Source organism: Erpetoichthys calabaricus, chromosome 1, assembly GCF_900747795.2.
Source record: "Erpetoichthys calabaricus chromosome 1, fErpCal1.3, whole genome shotgun sequence".
In the NCBI taxonomy this organism is placed as follows: domain Eukaryota; kingdom Metazoa; phylum Chordata; class Cladistia; order Polypteriformes; family Polypteridae; genus Erpetoichthys; species Erpetoichthys calabaricus.
In genome coordinates this window covers 355,904,935-355,927,906 of record NC_041394.2, presented here as the reverse complement: position 1 = coordinate 355,927,906, position 22,972 = coordinate 355,904,935, and the positions used below count along the sequence as shown (strand labels likewise).

Below are 22,972 nucleotides of genomic sequence, written 5' to 3'. Positions count from 1 at the left end.
CCTGCCTCAGACACACGCTCAAAGAGATGAAAAGGACTGACATTTTGCTACAGAATGGTGACTCCATTAACATGGAGCAGTCTGAGATAACTGGAGTCCAGCATGCAAAGAAAGGAAGGCAAGAAATGACACTTCACAGGTCACACAGAGCAGAAGACGACATCACGTCAATAAGGTAAGAAGCTGGGAGACATGCTGCGCTCCTGTGTGACAACGTGAACCTCAGTCCTCTGATGTCACCACTTTATGAAGAGGGGCGGTGAACTTCACAAGGATGATCACTTGGAGTGGCTGCCCCTATGGCATGAAGGACAGAGTCTTACTGCAGAAAGATGAGTGGGCTGCTGTGCTCCTCAGTAATTCAGAGGATGGCACATCATCAACATCTTCATGGTCTCCAATAAGACCAGAACCAGATGTGAAACACATAACAGTGTGTGATGTCCAGACACCCCCTGCATGAAGCAGAAGACCACAAACAAGCTGTGGTACCAGGGCCTGACCTGAACAAGAGTGTCTTGTGCCCAGAGATACTCCTACATGAAGAGGAGGGCAGCAAACCACAGAGTGTGGTACCTGAGGAACATCAGATTGAGTCACAGGAACAGAACACATTTACCAAACGAGAACAGATAATTAAATCCATCAAGGTCGCTTCTTTAGCGAATAGCTAAGATAATAAAAAGATACTGTCTGTCTGCGAGTGTGTGGTCCCTCTGAGCAATCTGATTGGTCAGTTTGGCTTTGGTGGCTCACTGCTATGGGAGATGGACCTGATACTTTAGGGGTGCAAAGGTCGATGCCTGACTGTGACCCTTTTTTTAACTATTTTTTTTTAATATTTAAAAAAAAAAAATTAAAGCATTTAAAAATTATGATGTTGGGCCACTAAAAACTAAAGAGTGTAAGCTGAGTTGCCTTTAAAGAGGGGAAGCATTTGCAAGGATAGAAATGAAGTTTTCACAGCGGGTAGTGACGGCCGTAGCGGAAAACCTTAATGTAACCTTTTTTTTTTTTTGTCTATTATGTTTTTCAGTTATATTTCTTTTTGTCTGACTGCTGTAACACTATAATTACCAGAGCCTACGAAAAAACTCGTAGATTTGACCCACCTTAAATCCCTTCGCACCTCTCCATCAGTGTCTTTTGTCCTGTAGATGTGCTGATTAAGACAAGCAGCCTGCTATTCCATCCCCCACCGCTACAGAATGTTCACAAAGTTCTCCCGGCTCAGGCCTTGATTGATTATCTGGGAGTGAAGTGCTGGAGTTTTAGAGTGGAAATAATAGATCGTTATTTGGAACACATGCATTTCATGTGTGTTCCGTTTGTACAATAATCTGTGTAAACACATTGTTAAAATAGAAACGTTTGTCAAATTTTAGTAGTAAATGACAAAATGTAGACATAAACTATATAATGTACAAAGCCTGAAGGCCAAAGATCAAAGAAACACTTTCACAAAAGGTTCAAGGATATGACAACAGCTTCCATGGCGTAGCGGTAAGATTTGCTGACTTGAAACCAAGAGTCTCCGGTTTGATGCGGACTGCCTCCTGTATTTTCCATTTTCAGTAGTGAGCTGCTCTTATTGTTAATATTATACAGTACACACATACATGTGGTTTGCGTCTGTAACAGACGGTGTGCATTTATAGGACTTGTAAAAGTTTCCGTTTTTTTTTTTTTACCTTTATCCTCTCAGTCACGATCACGATACATACTACCGCCCCCAAAAAATGGGTATCTGATGCTGCTAGTTTTTATTTGAAACTGGGAATAACCGTAGATGTGAGTGGTGTTTTGAGACAATGGAACTGGAAATTCTCTGATCTGGAGGGATAAAAGCCGACACACAAACGCTGGTGAATCGGCCTTCTTCATATCTCACTGTCACTTGATTTTTTTTTTTATTCAGTTTTATTGAATGTTCCTGCTCACGCTGAACTAGTATGCACCTCATGGTCTATGCTGTCAAAAAAAAAACAGACATAGGTATATATGATATTTTGAAGAAATCATTTTATGAAATGTGTAGTACATTTTGGAAAACATTGTGGCACAGATGCAACATTATTCATATTCATTCGCACACCTTCTTGCTTTTGTAGTTAGTGACCGTGTGTTTTTTTTTTTTTTTTTCCCCTGATCTTGCCCGTCCCCACATGTTGCTGTTTCTTTTCTGTCCTCTGCATGTCCTGGAGTACAATAGTACAGAGAGGTCAGTTCAGCGCTATATGCAATCATCAGATTCAAATGTTAACAATTCACACACACGCAAGGACCGTCCTTCCTACATTTACGATGTGTGTACCTGTTGCGATGTACACACTTCTCTCTAGTGGTAAGTAGGATGAGTTCATTCAAGTATGCAGCCCCTGAAGGTCACTCCAGACTTGGAGTATCAGGTCTCTCTCTGTGTAACTTAATACAGGATGTCCATATATGACCTTATTTACAGTGGTGTGAAAAACTATTTGCCCCCTTCCTGATTTCTTATTCTTTTGCATGTTTGTCACACAAAATGTTTCTGATCATCAAACACATTTAACCATTAGTCAAATATAACACAAGTAAACACAAAATGCAGTTTTTAAATGATGGTTTTTATTATTTTGGGAGAAAAAAAATCCAAACCTACATGGCCCTGTGTGAAAAAGTAATTGCCCCCTTGTTAAAAAATAACCTAACTGTGGTGTATCACACCTGAGTTCAATTTCCGTAGCCACCCCCAGGCCTGATTACTGCCACACCTGTTTCAATCAAGACATCACTTAAATAGGAGCTGCCTGACACAGAGAAGTAGACCAAAAGCACCTCAAAAGCTAGACATCATGCCAAGATCCAAAGAAATTCAGGAACAAATGAGAACAGAAGTAATTGAGATCTATCAGTCTGGTAAAGGTTATAAAGCCATTTCTAAAGCTTTGGGACTCCAGTGAACCACAGTGAGAGCCATTATCCACAAATGGCAAAAACATGGAACAGTGGTGAACCTTCCCAGGAGTGGCCGGCCGACCAAAATTACCCCAAGAGCGCAGAGACGACTCATCCGAGAGGTCACAAAAGACCCCAGGACAACGTCTAAAGAACTGCAGGCCTCACTTGCCTCAATTAAGGTCAGTGTTCATGACTCCACCATAAGAAAGAGACTGGGCAAAAATGGCCTGCATGGCAGATTTCCAAGACGCAAACCACTGTTAAGCAAAAAGAACATTAGGGCTCGTCTCAATTTTGCTAAGAAACATCTCAATGATTGCCAAGACTTTTGGGAAAATACCTTGTGGACTGATGAGACAAAAGTTGAACTTTTTGGAATGCAAATGTCCTGTTACATCTGGCGTAAAAGGAACACAGCATTTCAGAAAAAGAACATCATACCAACAGTAAAATATGGTGGTGGTAGTGTGATGGTCTGGGGTTGTTTTGCTGCTTCAGGACCTGGAAGGCTTGCTGTGATAGATGGAACCATGAATTCTACTGTCTACCAAAAAATCCTGAAGGAGAATGTCCGGCCATCTGTTCGTCAACTCAAGCTGAAGCGATCTTGGGTGCTGCAACAGGACAATGACCCAAAACACACCAGCAAATCCACCTCTGAATGGCTGAAGAAAAACAAAATGAAGACTTTGGAGTGGCCTAGTCAAAGTCCTGACCTGAATCCAATTGAGATGCTATGGCATGACCTTAAAAAGGCGGTTCATGCTAGAAAACCCTCAAATAAAGCTGAATTACAACAATTTTGCAAAGATGAGTGGGCCAAAATTCCTCCAGAGCGCTGTAAAAGACTCATTGCAAGTTATCGCAAACGCTTGATTGCAGTTATTGCTGCTAAGGGTGGCCCAACCAGTTATTAGGTTCAGGGGGCAATTACTTTTTCACACAGGGCCATGTAGGTTTGGATTTTTTTTTCTCCCTAAATAATAAAAACCACCATTTACAAACTGCATTTTGTGTTTACTTGTGTTATATTTGACTAATGGTTAAATGTGTTTGATGATCAGAAACATTTTGTGTGACAAACATGCAAAAGAATAAGAAATCAGGAAGGGGGCAAATAGTTTTTCACACCACTGTATATTAGATGAACACATCATCGGCTGTATGCTAAACATACATCCATCCATCCATTTTCCAACCCGCTGTATCCGAACACAGGGTCACGGGGGTCTCTGCTGTAGCCAATCCCAGCCAACACAGGGCACAAGGCAGGAAACAATCCCGGGCAGGGTGCCAACCCACCGCAGTATGCTAAACATGCTTCAGTATATTCATACACTAGACGTTACTGGGCTGATCGAACCCCAGCTGGCCTAACTCTTCAGATAAAAAGACCAGCAGCCACACCACCAGAGAGTAGTTTGAACACCAATACGGACTGTGCAGCGAAGATAATAGATAAGTGTGTGTGTGTGTTGTTATGTGTGTTAGTGGTATCTAAACAGAAACAAAGAAAGAAAGAAAGAACTACATTAAGTACACAATTAACAATGAGCTGCGCATACAAACATAAACGATCAAAATGGCAACACTGATCCGTTATAGATTACCCAAGCAGACGAATTACAACCACATTTTCTGTTCTTCAAAACCTAAACTGCTGTTTGTTTAAATGACCACTAGATGACACTGTTACTCCAATTTCCAAATGCAGGCACTGCATGTGGCTCAGGACGGGGTTCGTCTACTAAAAGGGAAATGTATCCATCCATCCATTATCCAACCCGCTATATCCTAACTACAGAGTGACAGGGGTCTGCTGGAGCCAATCCCAGCTAACACAGGGCGCAATGCAGAAACAAACCCCGGGCAGGGCGCACACAAGGCGGAGTGGTGGCTCTGAGGTGAGGGATCTGCACTGGCAATCTGAAGGTTGCCAGTTCGAACAGGCCCGGTCTTAGGTATTATGGGGCCCTAGGTGAAAGGGGGGTCCAGGGGCCCCCTGAGGGGGGCAGAGCCCCCCTGGAAGCTCTGCGAAATGCGTGAAAATTAGACCAAGGAGACGTTTTCTTGTAACGTTACGAGGTCATCACCCTGCGTCCCTTTTTCGCTTGGAGTAGTTAGCTGCTACAATTTAGCCAGTTTGAACTGTTTCCACTGGGCACCACTTGGCGGTATGTAGCTAAGCCCAGCTTTGTTTTTTTGTATTTTTTCTTTTTTTAGTTTTTTTTGTCCTTTTTTATTTTTTGGGATATTTGAAACTTTTGGAATGCATTGCGAGGGGAGGGGCGGGCCGGGGGCCTGGCCGCCGTCAATCCGGGGCCCTCCAGACGCCGGGGCCCTAGGCGGTCGCCTACTTCGCCTATGCCTAAGGCCGGGCCTGGTTCGAATCCCGTAAATGCCAATAGGGACTCTGCTCTGTTGGGCCCTTAACCTGCAATTGCTGAGCTCTATGAGTAGTGAGAAAAGCGCTATATAAATGCAAAGAATTATTATTATTATTTACACACACCTAACCTGCATGTCTTTGGACTGTGGGAGGAAACCCACGCAGACACGGGCCTCCTAACTGTGAGGCAACAGCGCAGCGAAAGCAAATAAAGTGCTGCGTGTTGCCCTTCAGTGTTATCAGTGATTAATATTAATAACCTGCTCATTCCTAAACTGAACCGGGGTTATCATGGCGCATTTACATTTACGAGAACATGTTCTTAATCCTGACACTCTGTATATCCAATTCATTATAATAACTATTCATTCAAAATCTGTACTAACCCCTACTCTCTCTTCTGTTTCCTTTTCCGGTGTCCTATTGGTGGTGGCTTGTGCCACCACCATCTACCCAAAGCACCATGATGTTCCAACAATGATGGATGGGTTAAAAGCCAGAAGTCTGTATAACCATCAGCATCAAGTGACTCCGTGAGAACCCTAACTACAAAGAGGACTATTTCATTTATGTTAGGTAGAATGCCCAAAGGGGACTGGGCGGTCTCGTGGCCTGGAACCCCTACAGATTTTATTTTTTTCTCCAGCCTTCTGGAGTTTTTTTTTGTTTTTTCTGTCCACCCTGGCCATCGGACCTTACTCCTTCTTATGTTAACTAAGGTTGTCTTATTTTAATTTCTTATTTGTCTTTTATTCTTCTTTTCTTCATTATGTAAAGCACTTTGAGCTACTTTTTGTATGAAAATGTGCTATATAAATAAATGTTGTTGTTGTTGTTGTTGTTAAACGTTAAAGTGTGGGTTATAAACTTAAAGTGCACTAAACGTATAAATGACCAAAGGTGACAGAAAACTTCAGTGACACCCAATTAGCGGGCGTGGAATCAAATGCTGAACAGAAAGCTCAAACAAGTATGGAGTAGCAGAGGAGCAGCAGCGGTGATCACTTCTAGGTGATCTTGAACTCGACTGAATCCCCCGGTCGGCTCGTCTCTTAAGTGTTTAAACGTCCTCTTCAATGCTTCAGCAGGACAAGATGGCTCAGCCGGGTTCAGTTCATGGCCAGTGAAAGCCCGTTAGATAGAATATCTCACTGTAGGGTTTGCTTGTTCAGATATCTCAGATGAGACAGGTGGACAATATCATGTCTTACTGTTCTCAGTGACAGGATCGCCTCAGTTCCTTCCAGCCCAAGATTCTTGGCAGCTACCTGAAAATATTTGTGTCCTTTCAGCTCCATCATCTAACATGTGTGTCTGAGGTGGCACTGAGATGGTGTTCATGATTATTGTAGAATGGGCAGTATGAGGGGTCCTGCTTCTTAGCTGTGCTTGAAGCTTTGGTGTCTGTGGATGAAGCGCCAGATTTTGAAGTAGAAGTTGTATGCTGCTCATGTCCTGTGAGACCTGTACATGTCTTGGCCTTTGTAAACTTGGAAGGCTTCTGCTCTCATGGGTAGGGTCCTCCCTTGATGGCCTGTGATGTACACCCGGATATCTGAGTTTACTGGTCAAGCCGCTCATCTAGATCTGGTAGTGTGGATGTTCTAATAATGAGCTTGTTGAGGCTGTAATCTCCAAATGCGCCTCCATAGTTAACTGGCAGTTTATTCAGCAATGTATCTACATGAGACCCACAGTGCAGTTCAGATCTAGAGGGACCACTAAAATGTTTACAGCAGCAGCAAAGTTTTTAATCCTAGAGCATCATCTGTCTGTAGAGCTGACATATTCAAAATTAAATTCAAGTGACATTGAACAAACTGTCTTGGTTGACCATACGTCTGCTCCAAAGCCTGCCTAGCACTGGTGTATGGGATTGGGATATTCAGGTACCCTTTAGCTACCTGGTAATCAGCGGGCAGCTCTAAATGATCCAGCAGTACTTGGCAATTATAGTCCTCTGTTAAGTGACGGTGAGTGCCGAGGACATTGTCCAAACCCTTCTTAAGCTTTGGTTATGATATTCCATATGAAGAAGAAATGGCCATTTCCATTAATCCAAACTCACAAGAATCAGTGAGGATAGAGATGTGTGGAGGAGGCTGCCTTTGGTAATGATGATGTGGAATTACACTGGGCAATGAAGACTGTGATGGTGGCATAAACTGTGGCTGGAACTGTGGCTACAGTGGAGATGGCACAGACTGCACAGGAGCTGGCACTAATGATGGCACATTTAAAAACCAAGGTTATGAGGCGTGTGTCGAACAGGAATATTTTACAATTCAGAGTGTGCATTGAGATCTGAGGATGACGGCCTACTAAAGATTCTAAGGATTAATAAAATAACAGAGGGAGGTCGAGCTTTTAGTTACAGGGCACCGAGAAAAAGAGGTGCGTTTTACCTGAGAAAGTGTCCACAGCTCTCTGCAGCAACACTTGGTGAGAAACGTTATACCTGGGGACAAATAAAGATCTATCTATTATATAGTGCCTATCACATCTATCACTCTATTTATATTTTGTAGAAACCAAAATGGAGGAACAGGCATCTTTACTGTAATGAAGAACAAAAATCTTACCTGGCAAGGAGACCATAACAAAGGGACAGCATTGATGGAGGTATATCCTCCAGTTATATATATATCCTCCAGGTATATTGTGAATTTCCCCTTGGGATTAATAAAGTATCTATCTATCTATCTATCTATCTATCTATCTATCTATCTATCTATCAGAATGAAGTCTAATTCTAATCCCAGTCTGGGGCCAAGACTAAGGGATGCAGTGGAGGAGTTCATCTACCAAAGACAATTTATCCTCCAGAACGATAGGCGGCAGTGCTTCTCTGTCAAGGTCCCAGACTGGACACGAGTAGGGTTGCATGAGAGCTGAAGTCTTGAAAATCAGCCCTGTTGAGGTCCCTGGATGTCACCAGAGGGTGCTGCTGACAGATGACCTCCATTTTTTGGAGAGCTGCCCCATGACCCAGAAGTGCTTCCACCTTACAATGCTATGACACTGGAAGTACTCCTGAGCCCGACATAAAAGAAGCCTCCTCACCTCAGTCAGGGAGTCCGAGTCAGACGACACTCACATGGAGGAGCAGAAGGAGAGGAAACAGAGCTGAGCATTACATGTATTTGTGTTTTCTGGCTGTGCAGAAAAGGTGGTGTGATATTAATAAAAGAATTGATATCTGAACTTGGAACTTGTCAGGTCTGATTGTGCTCGGGATTTGGGGCTTAGCGGCGCCCCCTTGTGGTCACACTATGTCTCTTTCTGTCTCTCTCTCTAAACATGTTTTGGATCACATATGAATGGATGAATCAGTTTTCTTGCACACTCTAAAGATATTCAGGATTGTTGAATTGGCGTTGTTAAAGTGGCTTGTGCGTGTGTGTGTGTGTGTCCAAGTGTTGTTCCTACTCTGTGCTCGATTACTTTGAAATTGGAAATTGGCTCCAGCTGCCCAACAAACCCGCGTAGATTTACTAAATAGGTAGATATTTATGTATTGATATAGGATTGTTCTCCACAGCATTTATGGTTGTCTTTTTATTTATTTATTTACTGTTAGCACTAGGACTGTTTTGGCTTTGGTAACACATGTGGATATTTGACACTGTGAGAGACAGAGACAGGTAGAGGGTGAAATTGAAGCCCCCTGAGAGCAGCGCTGATTCGAGCCATTCAGATCTTTAAATCCGTCAGGCAGATTTGTGACCCCCAGTGATCAGAGACAGAGACCATCAACAGGGCCACACGGACATGCTGGTCAGTGGAGTGGAAGATGTGGATTGAGCCACACTGCACGTACTTGCGCCATATGCGAGAAGAAGAAGAGAGGGCAGGTCAGCCAGTCATCAAAGACCCTCATCGGAGTGCCCGCTCTGCTTTTTTAATGTCCGCACACTCCTGCTCATTTCTACTGTGCACTTGTCTGTCTGATGGCTGCACATCGGCGGCTCGGTGCATTGCTGGCTTTCTTAAAGATGGAAGTTCTCTGCAGCTCGGGGTTTCTTTAATCTGCGGCGCCTTCCTTGGATTTGGAGCTTCGCTAGTGACAGAATGTGTGTGGCAAGTCCCCCAGACTGACCTCCAAGCTGTGAGTCTCTCTCTTGCAAGGCTGTTGGTGGTGCAACGTGCACGCGCCTGTGGACCCCGTCCTGGGGCCTCATGTATAAACGGTGCGTACGCACAGAAATGTTGCGTAGAATGTTTCCACGTTCAAATATCGTGATGTATAAAACCTAAACTTGGCGTAAAGCCATGCACATTTCCACGGTACCTCATACCCTGGCCTACGCAAGTTCTGAGCTCGGTTTTACAGACTGGCGGCACCCAGCGTTTAAAGCAGTGCTACTGTTCCTTTGTGATTACCCTTTCTTTTTCAGATCCACATCCCTGACGCGGCTTCATAAATACACTGAAATCAACCGCATACTGTTTTTTAGTTTAATGATTGTAATTAACCTGTAACAATATAATGCTCCACAGAATGGCCAAACTATTCCAAATACCATAGCTACTTTAGCGTTGTTACTCTCACTGCACCTTCTTCTTCTTCTTTCAGCTTTTCCCTTTAGGAGTTGCCACAGCAGATCATCTTTTTCCATATTACTCTCACTGCACCACTCGGAGCAGCTGATTGGAAAGAGAATTATCGGTATACAGCATCAAGCACACGCTGCCTCAGCCATGCTTCCTATTTGAATTGCTTCTCGCATGGCAAACACTTCAAAACCTTTCCTGTACGGACCTCGCAGTTCAGAAAGAGTTTCATCCCAAGAGCTCTAAACGCACTCAATCAGTCCATCAACTGCTCCTTGTAGAACTGTTTGGACTTATAAGTACAATCACCTCACTGTAAACTTGGGATACAGTTATAATATTACACAATCTGAGCCACTTTATAAAGCGCATATTTACATATGATGACGATATCATTTTTAAGATGAAATGCAGCAAAATATGTTTTATATTATATAGATGAAAGCACTGTATGCTTCACTGGGACAGGCGTGAACAATAGAATAATTAAACATGTGCTACGAAGATATTTCAATGTTCCTTAAAAGTTTTGAAGAATCGGCGTTATAAGCTTACAGATGGCTTAATGTCTATTACAGAGCTGATTGTGTGGCGATTGGGTATTTGGAGAAAGAAAAGTAAGGACATGAATTGCAGGTTAGTACATTTGAAAGAGACAATACTGCAGGGGCGGCCTTAGGCATGTGCAAACTGTGCACCTGCACAGGGCCGCCACGCCAATATATATTGAATATAAAACAGAAAGAGAAAATAACGACACAGCTAAAAACACTGTGGCAAATTTCGGCAAAAGTTAAACGCTTGTGTCATGAGCACGAGGAAGCTATGCAGTGTCCGTAACGGAGGTGGCCATCCGCCGTGCATAAGATACCATATTGACATTGGCGAGCGAAGGGGCCACCAATTCTTTCTCTGCCCAGGGCCGCCACGAGCCTAGAGCCGCCCCCGAGTACTGCTGCAATAAATTATTTCAACGAAGGTCGCGCACAATCACTGTGCCACCATGTTCCCATGTTTAATAACGTGCTGTAACTGTTATCATCATGAAAATTATATCACGTATACATCTCAGTATTTTAGTTATTGAGAGAGCTGTAATATCATGAATGTAATGGATTCTGTGTCCTGTCAGAGGAAGAGAAAGCCCGTTTAAGAAGCACGTAGTCATTCACACACACAGAGCACATAGAAGAACTTTAATGCTACTTTAATTACGATGTAATTTGAGAAACTGGTTAATTAAACGATTTTAAGATGAAGTTTATGATGTTCTACTTTAATAACAAAATAAACTACATAATTAAAGTGGAAATTTCGAGATTAAAGTTGACATTTTGTGCTTTTTCCCCCACACTGTGCCTTTTTTTTCTCTGTCCCCTAATAAGCTTTCATATGACACTCAGATGGTGAAGTACGTCTCGCCTTTTCATGGCGACTTTGATATCCGACAACTTCTTTTTTATTTTGGGCACTGTGCGACTTTATGAACTTGAGCTTTCGAGTTTCTCCGACATGCTATGTCAGTCAATTAACTTCCTTTTGTTGTTTATATCACTGTTTAAACCAACAAATAGTATGTTTTTCTTTGCCTCCTCTTGGTATTCGCTGAAATTCTTCCATTTTCCCCTGTGCTTTGTCCATTGTCTTTTCACAGAACGCTGAGCTTAAGGGCTATTTATATTGATTTTCATATTCAAAGAGGTGTAATTCTGGGATGAGTTGGGGCGGGACAGCAGGCACGTGCATGTGCGTTACTTTTCACGCTGATCGGGATTGATGTAGCGGAAGAATGTGGAAGTTTGCGTACGCACAGATTCCTGCATCTGGATTTTTCTGTGCGTCAGCACATTTCAGCTTTTGTGCTTACGTCATGTTATAGTGTGAGTTCTACGCACGGCGTTATGCATGAGGCCCCTGATGACAGCGGTTTCAGTTGTAAAGTTTCAGTTGGACTTTGGAGAGAAGCGCGGGGCAGCAGTTGATTTGTTACTTAGTGTGCACGAAAACAAATCAAGGATGAGATGTAACTTTCATGAAAATAAAGAACAACCTTAAACATGACGTGGCTCGTGTCACTGCAAATGCAATTTGATTACAAAAATGTCATTTTTGGCTAACTGGGTGGTTCTTTTTTATTTCTTAGTATTAGCTAAGAGTGAAGAGTCAGCGTTACTTCTCAACTCGTACGTGTCCTTGAAAGATGACAGGGAAGTTTGTGAAAAGGCTGTAGAGTTCAGTTGTGGGGTCTTGTTCTTGGATGCCACTTGTTTTTGTTGGAATTCTCAATGTTTTAGTACTAGTACACAAATAATCTTAAACTACACTACAGAGGATTAAACATAGTAATGTCTAGCATTATTTGCTTGAAAAAGTTCTTTCCAACATGTCGTTGGCGCCACATAAATTCACACAGATATGAATCTAGGAGGGCCCTTGATGTCCCACAATCTACCTTGTTTCTTAGTTTTGCAAGGACCCACAGTCCTTTGCAAGTATTAGTTATGCGCCCCAGTAGCTGGATCTCGAAAATTCTCCTAGTGATTTACAGTCAAATGTATGAAATTGTAGCCTTCAGGATGAGGAATTCTGTTATAACTTGCCCAACAGTCAGATATTATTAATGTCCCTGGACGGATACATTCTTTAATAACATTCAATAACGTACATGCCTTTCTGTCGGGCACTGTGTATATAAAACACTCCCTGGTCTCTCGGCAAATACCTCCAAAAACCCCTTGTTCTGGATACATTCTGCCTATATTAGACTTCCGTCGTGAAAAGACACTTTCGTCAGTTTCTACCGTTAAACCATTTCCGCCTATAAGTTTTGAATTCTGCAGTAAGGAATTCGCACAAACTTCTCAAACAAATTTTTCCAGTCAGTTACTGTCACACTGCCCATTCCAAACTCTTCGGTACAGAACTTGAATGTAGTATACTGCCTACTCCAACTGTACGGGAAATACATAACAGTCTCCAAATTAATTTTGCTGAACTTCAACCATGTATCCTTTCTTAGACATATGGAAGTGCGACAGAATCTTTTATGACATCGCCATTTCTTCTCCTTATCATTAAGTGTCAAACTCATTTTGTACCCTTGATTACAAAGTCTTGAAACGTGTAGAATGCCTTTACTCTGCAGGAAATGAACAGCATGTTGTTTATCGGGAACTTCTCTGAACAATTGAATCAAACCCATGACGCTCAATTGAACGGGTTAAGAGCAAAAGTCAAACAATGAAATACGAAAGTAAACAACAAAAATAAAGAAAACAACAAATGTCCACCAAAACACTGTTGGCATCCGTTTTCTACTGTCAAAGAACCAAGTGGCATCCGCTTTTTGAACAAGATGGTGTCTGCTTTTTGAACAAGACTCCAGTTGTGTCATTGCCCAGTTGTTTATCTCAGTCAGTTGGCAATTTGATGACAAGGACATGTCACCTGCTCGGATGTCCAGCAGGAGGTTGGGCAACCCCTGGCATGCTAAACATCGACTGAGGGAACGGTTGGGGGCATCATCGGCTTCATATGGGATGGGCTTTGTATGAATTCGAAAAGTTAAACCCAAAATTGACACTGAAGAAACAAAAAAACTTGTTGGATAAACTTAAAAAAATGACGCCACTCAATTGAATTCACCTTTTAATGCTCTTTCAGCCAACACGAGGTTTAAGAAAATCTCACAATTGTATCTCATGTAAATTTAACGTGAATTTTTAAGTGAACATAAAAAGGCAATATGAATTTATTTGATGAAAAATCTTTTTGGAATTGTTTACTTTTTTCATTTGAAGCAACTAATTTTCATAATTTGAACATTCACAAATTGTTTATATTTCATTAACACAAATGTAAACTTTTGTGATCATTCAGTAAGCATAACTCAATAGTCTCACCTGTTCAAACACTAAATGCACAAGAGTATGACATTTGCTTTTTTAAATGTGTAAAACATTATCACAACATTTCTCTTTATGAATAACAGTAATAACAGTATACATTTTATTTCACCTTTATTTTCCCCTAATTGCTTGTTTTGCTAAGAATGGTTTATTTTCCTTTAAATGTTTGCCAGTCATAGTATGTAACTTAGCAAATCTTCTCTAAAGTAGGCCTCTGTATTGGTAGCTAAATGGAAACAAGCAAAAAACAAATAACTGCAAACAATATAGAAATCAATATGCTGGTATGATATTTGAATAAATAAATAAAGTGGATAAAAAAACTTAATTAGCATTAGCATACTATCATATTTTTTAAAGAAGGAACATTTGATCAAAGTCTCCGATCATCAAACTCTGAAAACAATTCTTGGAATACTTCAAAAGTCTACCAGAGCTCTTTGTGGTAATTTAGACTCAATGAAGATACAAAACCTGCACTCACCACTCTCTCTCTGTCCCATTCTGTTCATCACTTCATCCAACTCACTCCAAAAATCTTCTTTCTCACTCATTGCACACCCAACTTGCGGTGCATATGCACTAACAACATTCATCATCACACCTCCAATTTCCAACTTCATAATCATTATTCTGTCTCCTCCTAAACACTCTTGACATACTGTTCTTTCAGAATAACTCCTACCCCATTTCTCCTCCCATCCACACCATGATAGAACAATTTGAATCCCCCTCCGATCCACCTGGCCTTACTCCCCTTCCATTTAGTCTCTTCACGCACAATATATCAACCTTCCTTCTCTCCATCATATCTGCTAACTCTCTCCCCTTTCCAGTCATGCTGCCAACATTTCTTTTCTTATCTTAGGTGTGTGATTTAAATGTTTTGTGCATGTCGATTATGTAACTTACACTTGGAGAGTCATCAAAACTGGAGTTAAATTCCTTGTATGTGTGCATACTTGGCCAATAACTGTGATTCCGATTCTGAAAAGTGTTTGCCACATTTATTACAGTAATCCCTCACTACTTCGCGGTTCACTTTTCGCGGATTTTATATGTAAGCATATCTAAATATATAACGCGGATTTTTCGCTGCTTCCCGGGTTTCTGCGGACAATGGGTCTTTTTACTTCTGGTATTTGCTTCCTCAGTTGGTTTGCCCAGTTGATTTCATACAAGAGATTCTATTGGCGGATGGCCGAGAAGCTACCCAATCAGAGCACGCAGTTAAGTTCCTGTGTGCTGCTGATTGGCTCAGCGACAGAGTGCTGCATTAACCAGGAAGTCTCATCTCACTCATTCAGCATTAATGTGCTCTTGTTACTGCATTCAGGGGATTATCACCTTCATCGTCATCATTTTTACTGCGCAGCATATTCATCACCATCATCACGTCATATATAGCTATGTGTACTTCACTATACAGTAAGTGTAAACTCATCTACCGATTACATATTGCATAGCAGTTGTCCCTGTTATTAATAGAGTAAAGGGTGGGTTGTAAACAATACAGGGAGGGTTTAAAAACATCCAAATACACGTTAAATAATTAAATAAATATGGTGTCCCTACTTCGCGGAAATTCAGTTATTGCGGTCGGCCTTGGAACCTATCTCCCGCGATAAGTGAGGGATTACTGTACAGCCAAACTGCTTCTCCCTGTTCAAATTCTTTTGGGACTCAAAAGGATGTTTCTTTGTGAAAACTGTTTGCCACATTGACAGCAGTAATACGCCTTCTCCTGTGTGAATTCTTTTGTGATCCTATGTATTATTTGTACGAATGGATGAGTAGTAACTTTCTCAGACTAACTAACACAGAAATTTTAGTTTTTAGAAAAACAAGACTGGACTAGTGAGGGCATTAAAAATAAACTCAATCCCTTAGGCTTAAAAGTGAAGGAGGTAAAGAATTTAAGGGTAATCACCGACTCTGACCTAAACTTTAAATCACATATTAATCAGATTACTAGGACTGCTTTTTCCACTTAAGGAACATAACTAAAGTAGACCTTTACATGACGCTGAAAAATTAGTCACGCGTTTGTTTTCAGTCAAATAATTTACTGTAATGTACTCCTTAGAGGACTACCTAAGAAAGCCATCAATCAGTTAGTGTAGAATGCTGCAGCAAGAATCTTAACTAGAAAAAGAAAATCTGAGCACATTTCACCAGTTTTAGCGTTGTTACATTGGTTACTTGTGTCATTTAGAATTGACTTTAAAATACTACAACAGATAGTCCCCTACTTACAAACCTTGAGTCACGATGGCGCAGTGTAAAACCTGCATTGTTCCTACTAAGGCTTCTTTCTGCCGGTCATAAGGAGTTATTGTAATTTGTCAAGATGCGGTTGAAAGTTTTTCTTAATTAGTCCTGTTGATTCCAGAACAAAAGGAACTTTTGTTTTTTTTTTGGTCCCACATTTCATTTGGCATATCTCAGATGGCATTTCTTGGTATGTGTTACTTTTTCGCCTCTCCATTCTTAGGACTGAGTACTCACTAGGAACTAATACTGGCTTTCTTTGATTATTACATCTGATTTTCTGGCCTCTATTTTTTAGTCAGTCAGTATTGCTGTGCTACAAGTGACCTGCACCTCCTCATTTTCCATTGTGCTGTCTGAGTAGTTGTGGTCCCAGTGTCTTTCTGGTGCTGGTAAGTTGTACCTTTTGCCAAGTTTCCAGTGAATGAGCCTGGCCACTTTGTGGTGTTGTGCAGTGTATATAATCCTTCAGCAATCAGTACCTCACACCCGGCAATGAAATGTGTGACTGTTTCTAGTTCTCTTTGGCAGAAACAACAATTATTGGTTATTTTTTGCAATATTTTTTCTATTTATGATCTGAGCCACTGTTTTGTGTAGCTATGATCAGGCATTCACCTTTAGGTCGTAGTTAGCCCCTCATAAGCCATGCATGGGTAAATTCTGTGTCCTAGTGAGGCTGTTGGATGGGGGCAGCATACTTACCACTTTGCTTGTGGTTCCCCCAATTTGTTGTTTAGTGTTTTCATCAATTTATTTGAATTCCTACTTCTTCTGCTCAGCATGTTGTACTGTGTTCATTTGTGGACAAGGTTGGTGGGGGAGTTTGTCATTTTTTTTTCTCTCTTGTGTGAATTCTTTGGTGGCTCTGAAGACAGCTTCTCTGTGAACTTTTTTTGCCACATTCAAAATAGAAATACAGCTTCTCTCCTGTGTGAGTTTTGAAGTGTCTTTGAAGATCATTTTCGAGAGAGAATTGTTTACCACATTCAGCACAGGACTATGGCTTTGCCCCGGAGTGAATTCTTTGGTGACTCTGAAGATGGCTTCTCCGTGAAAACTTTTTGCCACATTCAGAGCAGCAGTACGGCTTCTCTCCTGAGTGAGTTTTAATGTGTGCCTGAAGATTACTATGGCAAGAGAATTGTTTTCCACATTCATGGCAGCAATATGGTTTCTCCCCTGTGTGAAGAATTTGGTGGCTCTGAAGATCGCCTCTCCGTGAAAACTTTTTGCCACATTCGGAACAGCAATATGGCTTCTCTCCTGTGTGAGTTTTAATATGTCTCTTTAGATAACGATGGCAAGAGAATTGTTTTCCACATTCAGGGCAGCAATACGGCTTCTCTCCTGTGTGAATTCTTTTGTGACTCTGAAGATAACTCATGACAGAAAACAGTTTTCCACATTCAGAACAGTCATATGGCTTCTCCCCTGTGTGAATTCTTTGGTGGCTCTGAAGATTGCTTTTCCGTGAAAACTTGTTGCCACATTCAAAACAGCAATATGGCTTCTGTCCTGTGTGGATTCTTTTATGGCGCCAAAGGTGGCTTCTATCTGAATACCGTTTACCACATTCAGCACAGGAATATGGCTTCTCCCCTGTGTGAATACTTTGGTGGCTCTGAAGATGGCTTCTCCGTGCAAACTTTTTGCCACATTCAGAGCAGCAATACGGCTTCTCTCCTATGTGAGTTTTAACGTGTGCCTGAAGATTACTGCGGGAAGAGAATTGTTTTCCACATTCACGGCAACAATACGGTTTCTCCCCTTTGTGAATTCTTTTGTGGCACTCAAGATTGTCTCTACATGAAAACGTTTTGCCACATTCATAGCAGCAATATGCCTTCTCTCCTAAGTGAGTTTTGATGTGTTTCTGAAGATTACTACTGTAAGAGAATTGTTTTCCACATTCATGGCAGCAATACGGTTTCTGCCCTGTGTGAAGTCTTTGGTGGCTCTGAAGTTTACTCATGTCAGGAAAGAGTTTCCCACACTCAGAACAGCAGTGAAGTTTGATATCTGTATAAAGTTTAAAAAAAAAAAAAAAAGCTTAGTTTTTTAATCCACTACACTAATATTGACATTGCATTACAACATTAAATAAATGTTGGTTGAATTTATGAACAAACTTTGACAAGCATAAACTATCATAAGCCTTAAGTAGCACGTGACTAGACAATCAACTTGTTAATTTTTTAATTTGTGTTACAGCCAAGAATTTAAAGTAGTAAAATAAATAGATCACATGTGATTGGCACAATCAACAAGATTATTGGTCACATTTTTTAACTAGATTCCAAAATGGCATCTTCTAATATCATTAAATTATTTTTAAAAATTCTTTTTTTAATTAATTGAGTGATAATCTGCAGTTATTATACTGGAAAGGTTTGTGTTTAAAGTAGAGTGCCATGCTAAACATGTGAAATGCACTTTATTAAACACAAAGAGTCTTGATATTTCTGCACAATTAGTCAAATGCCACTTGACTCCATAATGTGTTTTTTTTTTTTAATTTAGTTTTTTTTATTTGAAAAAGAGGAAAAGTATTACAAAACAAAAGCATTTTAATGCACAGTGTAAAACTGACACGCTGGTCACTGAAAAAATCACTTGACTGATCATTTGAAACAGCAAACTGGACACTCGTGGCCGAAATGCAAAATATACCTCTAGTTTCATACCACCTGGACCAGGGACATTTTATTTTTATTTTTTCTTTGTGCAAATGGATTTAACACACAATTAATGAACTTAATTTCCTCAGCTAGAACAATGGCCTCCACAAGGGCAGCACCATTTTGTGACAGTTGTGGTAAATTAATTGAATTGAAAAAAACACATCAACCACTTCTGAAGATGGGGGTTCAGCAGAGGAGAAGTTCAGAAAAGATAAAAATAAAATAAGCCTTTATTAATTTCCAAGTGGTGTTTAGTGATATTTATACATCTATCATCACTATATTTTTGCTTGACTTGGGACATGGAGGCTAAAAGTCACATCTGCTCAATGAAAGTGCTAACAACTTCCGCAGTTTAGCACTGGAGAGACAGCAACAAGTTCATGTGCAATGAATTTTCAACTCTGCATACCACATAAGATGGTCATTTACCTCATAATTTTGAGCTTGCATGCAGGATCAGAAATGCAAAAGCGTGTATTTTCAACTTTATTCAGATGATTATAAAGATTATCAGTATTCCTGCGTGCCATGCAAGAAAGTTTGGAAGCAAAAGCAATGGTCAGGTCTTTAAATATGTTCCTTTATAGTCAGGCAAACATAAATTGGATCCTGAAGAAAGTCTTTGTTTAGCATTACAAATTCCTCAAGTTTAGCAGAGGTTTGTTTAATATAATCTGCATGAAAAAGCCAATAAGGGGAGATAAAGCTGAAGTGCAACACACTGGTGGTCAAACAGTGTGGACAAGAATATAAACACATCAATCGAGTTTAGGTCCTTAATAAATTTGGCAAGTTCCTGTGAAGAGGGAGGAGTGTGCTGATTAATCAGGTTTAAATAAATAAATAAAAATAAATAGAATACAGTAGACCCCCCGCAAAGTCGCGGTTCAGGGTTCGCGGATTTTTTCTTAGAACCTAACTATTAATTGTTAGTGGAAAGCGCAAATATCCTCCGCAATTTTTTATGGCTTTTTTCGTATCAATACTGTGCTGTAGAGAGAACAGGAAGCAACCGCTAAGGGAAACGCTGTTTGGGATGGTGAAAGTAGCCAATCCGAGAGCGTAATTCATTTCTCCTTGCTGCTGATTGACTGCTGCTTTGTGACGCGTCTCCAGGTGAGTGGGTTTACCACCGAGGCTTGGGATGGTGAAAGTAGCCAATCCGAGAGAGTTATTCATTTCTTCTTGCTGATCATTGACTGCTGCTATGCGACGCATCTCCAGCCGAGTGTCCTCGTGTTTTCCATTTTGTTATTGTTTTGTTACTCTTAAACACACACAATGTCATTGAATCACCCAGCACTTTCTAAGGCTTCTGGAACTGAGCCCAAGCGCCAGAAGAAGTTTAAAACACTCCAGGAGAAGGTTGAACTACTGGATTTGCTCCAGGAACTAAAAAGTTATGCTGCAATACCACACCACTATGGCATTAATGAAAGCACCGTATGCTACATAAAGAAGAACAAAGCAGCGATCTGGAGTACCGTATCTGTAAATTTCTGTGATAGTACTAAAAAGGTAACGACTGTAAGGAATAAAAATATCGTCAGGATGGAATCTGCCTTGGAACTGTGGATCACTGACTGCAGGAAGAACATTCCCTTGGACGGTAACATCATCCGTGAGAAAGCACGGAAATTGTACCAGCAGTTCGCTACAGGAGACAATGTAGCAACTTCCTATCACAATGTTCCTGAAACCTATAAAGAAAAGCCAACATGACATCCCACCAGAAGACCCAAACAAAGATACGACTCCTCTGGGAGCGCCTGAAGAAGAGGCACCACCCGAGGTGTTTTAAATTCTGTGCATCGTACTGCACAGCTCTTCATCATCATTGATATCATTCATCATTGGTGAGTACCCATACATTTTACTGTATTTTAATGAAATGAAATTATTATATATTTACTCTACTTATAACAAAGAAAACTACAGCGCATACCAAAGAAAACGCGCTTGAATGAATTACAGTATGAATAGGTGTAACATCGGTATTTTACATTCTAGCACCGTGGGAGACATAACAGTTACAGTACTGTACAGTATACAGGTTTACCTTTACAGTATACCTGTTTTTAGGTAATCTATCAAGGTAATTTTTTAGGTAATGTATTAATGTATGAAGCTGAGTTTGCAATGAAATTAAAGTGCTTTGGGGGCATACTGTATTTAGGGTTGAAACTATAAAAATAGGCATTTAAAAGGCATTTTTTAACCACATCCAAAAGTCACGGTTTATCACAATTCGTGGGTGCTTTAGGAATGTAACCCCTGTGAATTTTGGGGGTATACTCTATATATAAAAAAAAAAAGAGGGGAAAAAATCCACTTCCTTAATATAAATTTTTATTCTAAAATGATATTGTTTAGATCCTGCCAAGTTTTGAAAAAGTTTTGCACAGATCCTCTAAGTGAGTATCTGTTATATATATTTCTCTTCTGGTTCATCCTGCTTCCACTTCAAAACCGGTCCTGTCCACACGCAGCTGACATGGCATTTCTCGATTCCTATTTGTCCTCTTCCAAACCCTTCCCCATACTGCCTGCAGCCTCCTATACACCTTGCTATTTTTGTTATACTGCGACGGTCGTTTCCTAAGCCTTTGTTATAAAATAAACAACAGTATCTTCTCCGTCGACAGGTTTTTGTACAACGTCATGTTATGTTTTATTCCCTTACGGAGACATTGGCTGGCACAAAGATTTACAACATGTTCCCGATAATATAACCGGCAAGCGAATAAGGCCTACTCAATGCCAATTTTACACGTACAGATTATTAATGAGGAATACATTTAGTATTTTGCACTCCAACAACAAACTATTCCAACAGTATGTCGTAGATGCGTATGTTAAAACAGAGGGGCGCCCGTCTCAACTATCTCAGATTAGATCAGCAAGATCTGCGTGTGGAACAATACAAAGGACTATCAAACGCACTGCAAGCAAAGGCTGAAAAAAAACAACATACGTGTAGGCAAAATGATCAGATTGCCGTCCACATTTTCAGGAAGTCCAAAAACATGAAAAAAAACGGCAGAACTACCTTCTCAATGTTTACCACAACAATAAGACCCAGTTGCTCAACTTTACAGTGATATTAATTTCTCGACTGTAACTCCCCAAGAACTTGTTTAATTTATTCCAATTTCAAGTAGTATATAACATCAGTTACCCACTGACTTAACAGAGGAGAGTTAGGATTCTTCCAGTTTAACAAAATAAGTCTGCGTGCCTTTAGTGTAGTGAAGGCAATCACAGTTTGTTTGTCCTTCTCCACTTTAAGCCCCTCTGTGAGCCCACCAAACACAGTTGTTAGTGGTTTAGGAGGGATTGTGACACCAAGGCTGTCTGAAAGGCATTTAAAATTTTTTGTCCAAAATTATGTTAATTTGGTGCAGGCCCAAAACATGTGGCATAGTAAGGCTGAATCTTGATTGCTGCGTTCGCAGGTTGGATCTTGCCCTGGAAACATTTTGGACAGTTTTAAATGAGACAGATGTGCTTGATATATAATTTTGAGTTGAATAATTGTATGCTTTGCGCATATGGAGCTTGAGTGAATTCTCTGCATTGCTACCTTCAACTCTCTTTCTGATATATTGATTAAGAGATCTTTTTCCCCATTGTCCTCTTGGATCTTTGAAAGGGAGGGACTGCAAAATGTTTTTATATGTTAGAGAAATGCTGTTTGAGTCCTCAAGATTGACTAATATTTTTTCCAGCATAGAGGTACGTGGGAGGTGAGGAAAATTGGGCAGATTCTGTTTAACGAAGTTTCTAATTTGAGGGTAGTGAAAGAAATGTGTTGCTGGAAAGTTAAATTTAGACTGTAATTGTTTACATCGATTTTTATTTTTCACTTACTTGTTTTAGATGACATCTTAGGTGGTGACTCACCTTCCTGAGTTCTGTCAGACTGTAATGATTCATATTGTACACTGGCAGAAGACGGAGATGAAGAGTGTCTGCTATGAGAAGAGACTAACCCAGTCACTGCGCCATCTTGATGTTCATAATGAATGTCACCTTCCTTGACACTCTCAGTGCTGACACACTCCTCTTTAATACACACTGACCCCAGTTCACGGTCCTCTTCCTTGATGTCCAGACTCTCCTGTTTAGGGTGGACACTCTCCCACTCACAGTCCTCCTCTTTAACATTTATGGTCCTCTCCTCTGTGATATTCATGTGGGCCTCACACGTCTCCTCTTTCACA

The 22,972-nt window shown here is 40.7% G+C and overlaps 1 protein-coding gene across 1 annotated transcript; it reads right to left on the bottom strand.

The window, feature by feature from the left end:
- Window positions 1-15,271: 15,271 nt before the first annotated feature.
- LOC114665520 (gastrula zinc finger protein XlCGF7.1-like) lies at window positions 15,272-18,106 on the bottom strand. Its single transcript, XM_028820108.2, has one exon. The coding sequence runs from the start codon at window positions 18,035-18,037 to the stop codon at window positions 17,063-17,065; it is 975 nt and encodes a 324-aa protein (XP_028675941.2). The 5' UTR covers window positions 18,038-18,106; the 3' UTR covers window positions 15,272-17,062.
- Between the last annotated feature and the right edge of the window lie 4,866 nt (window positions 18,107-22,972).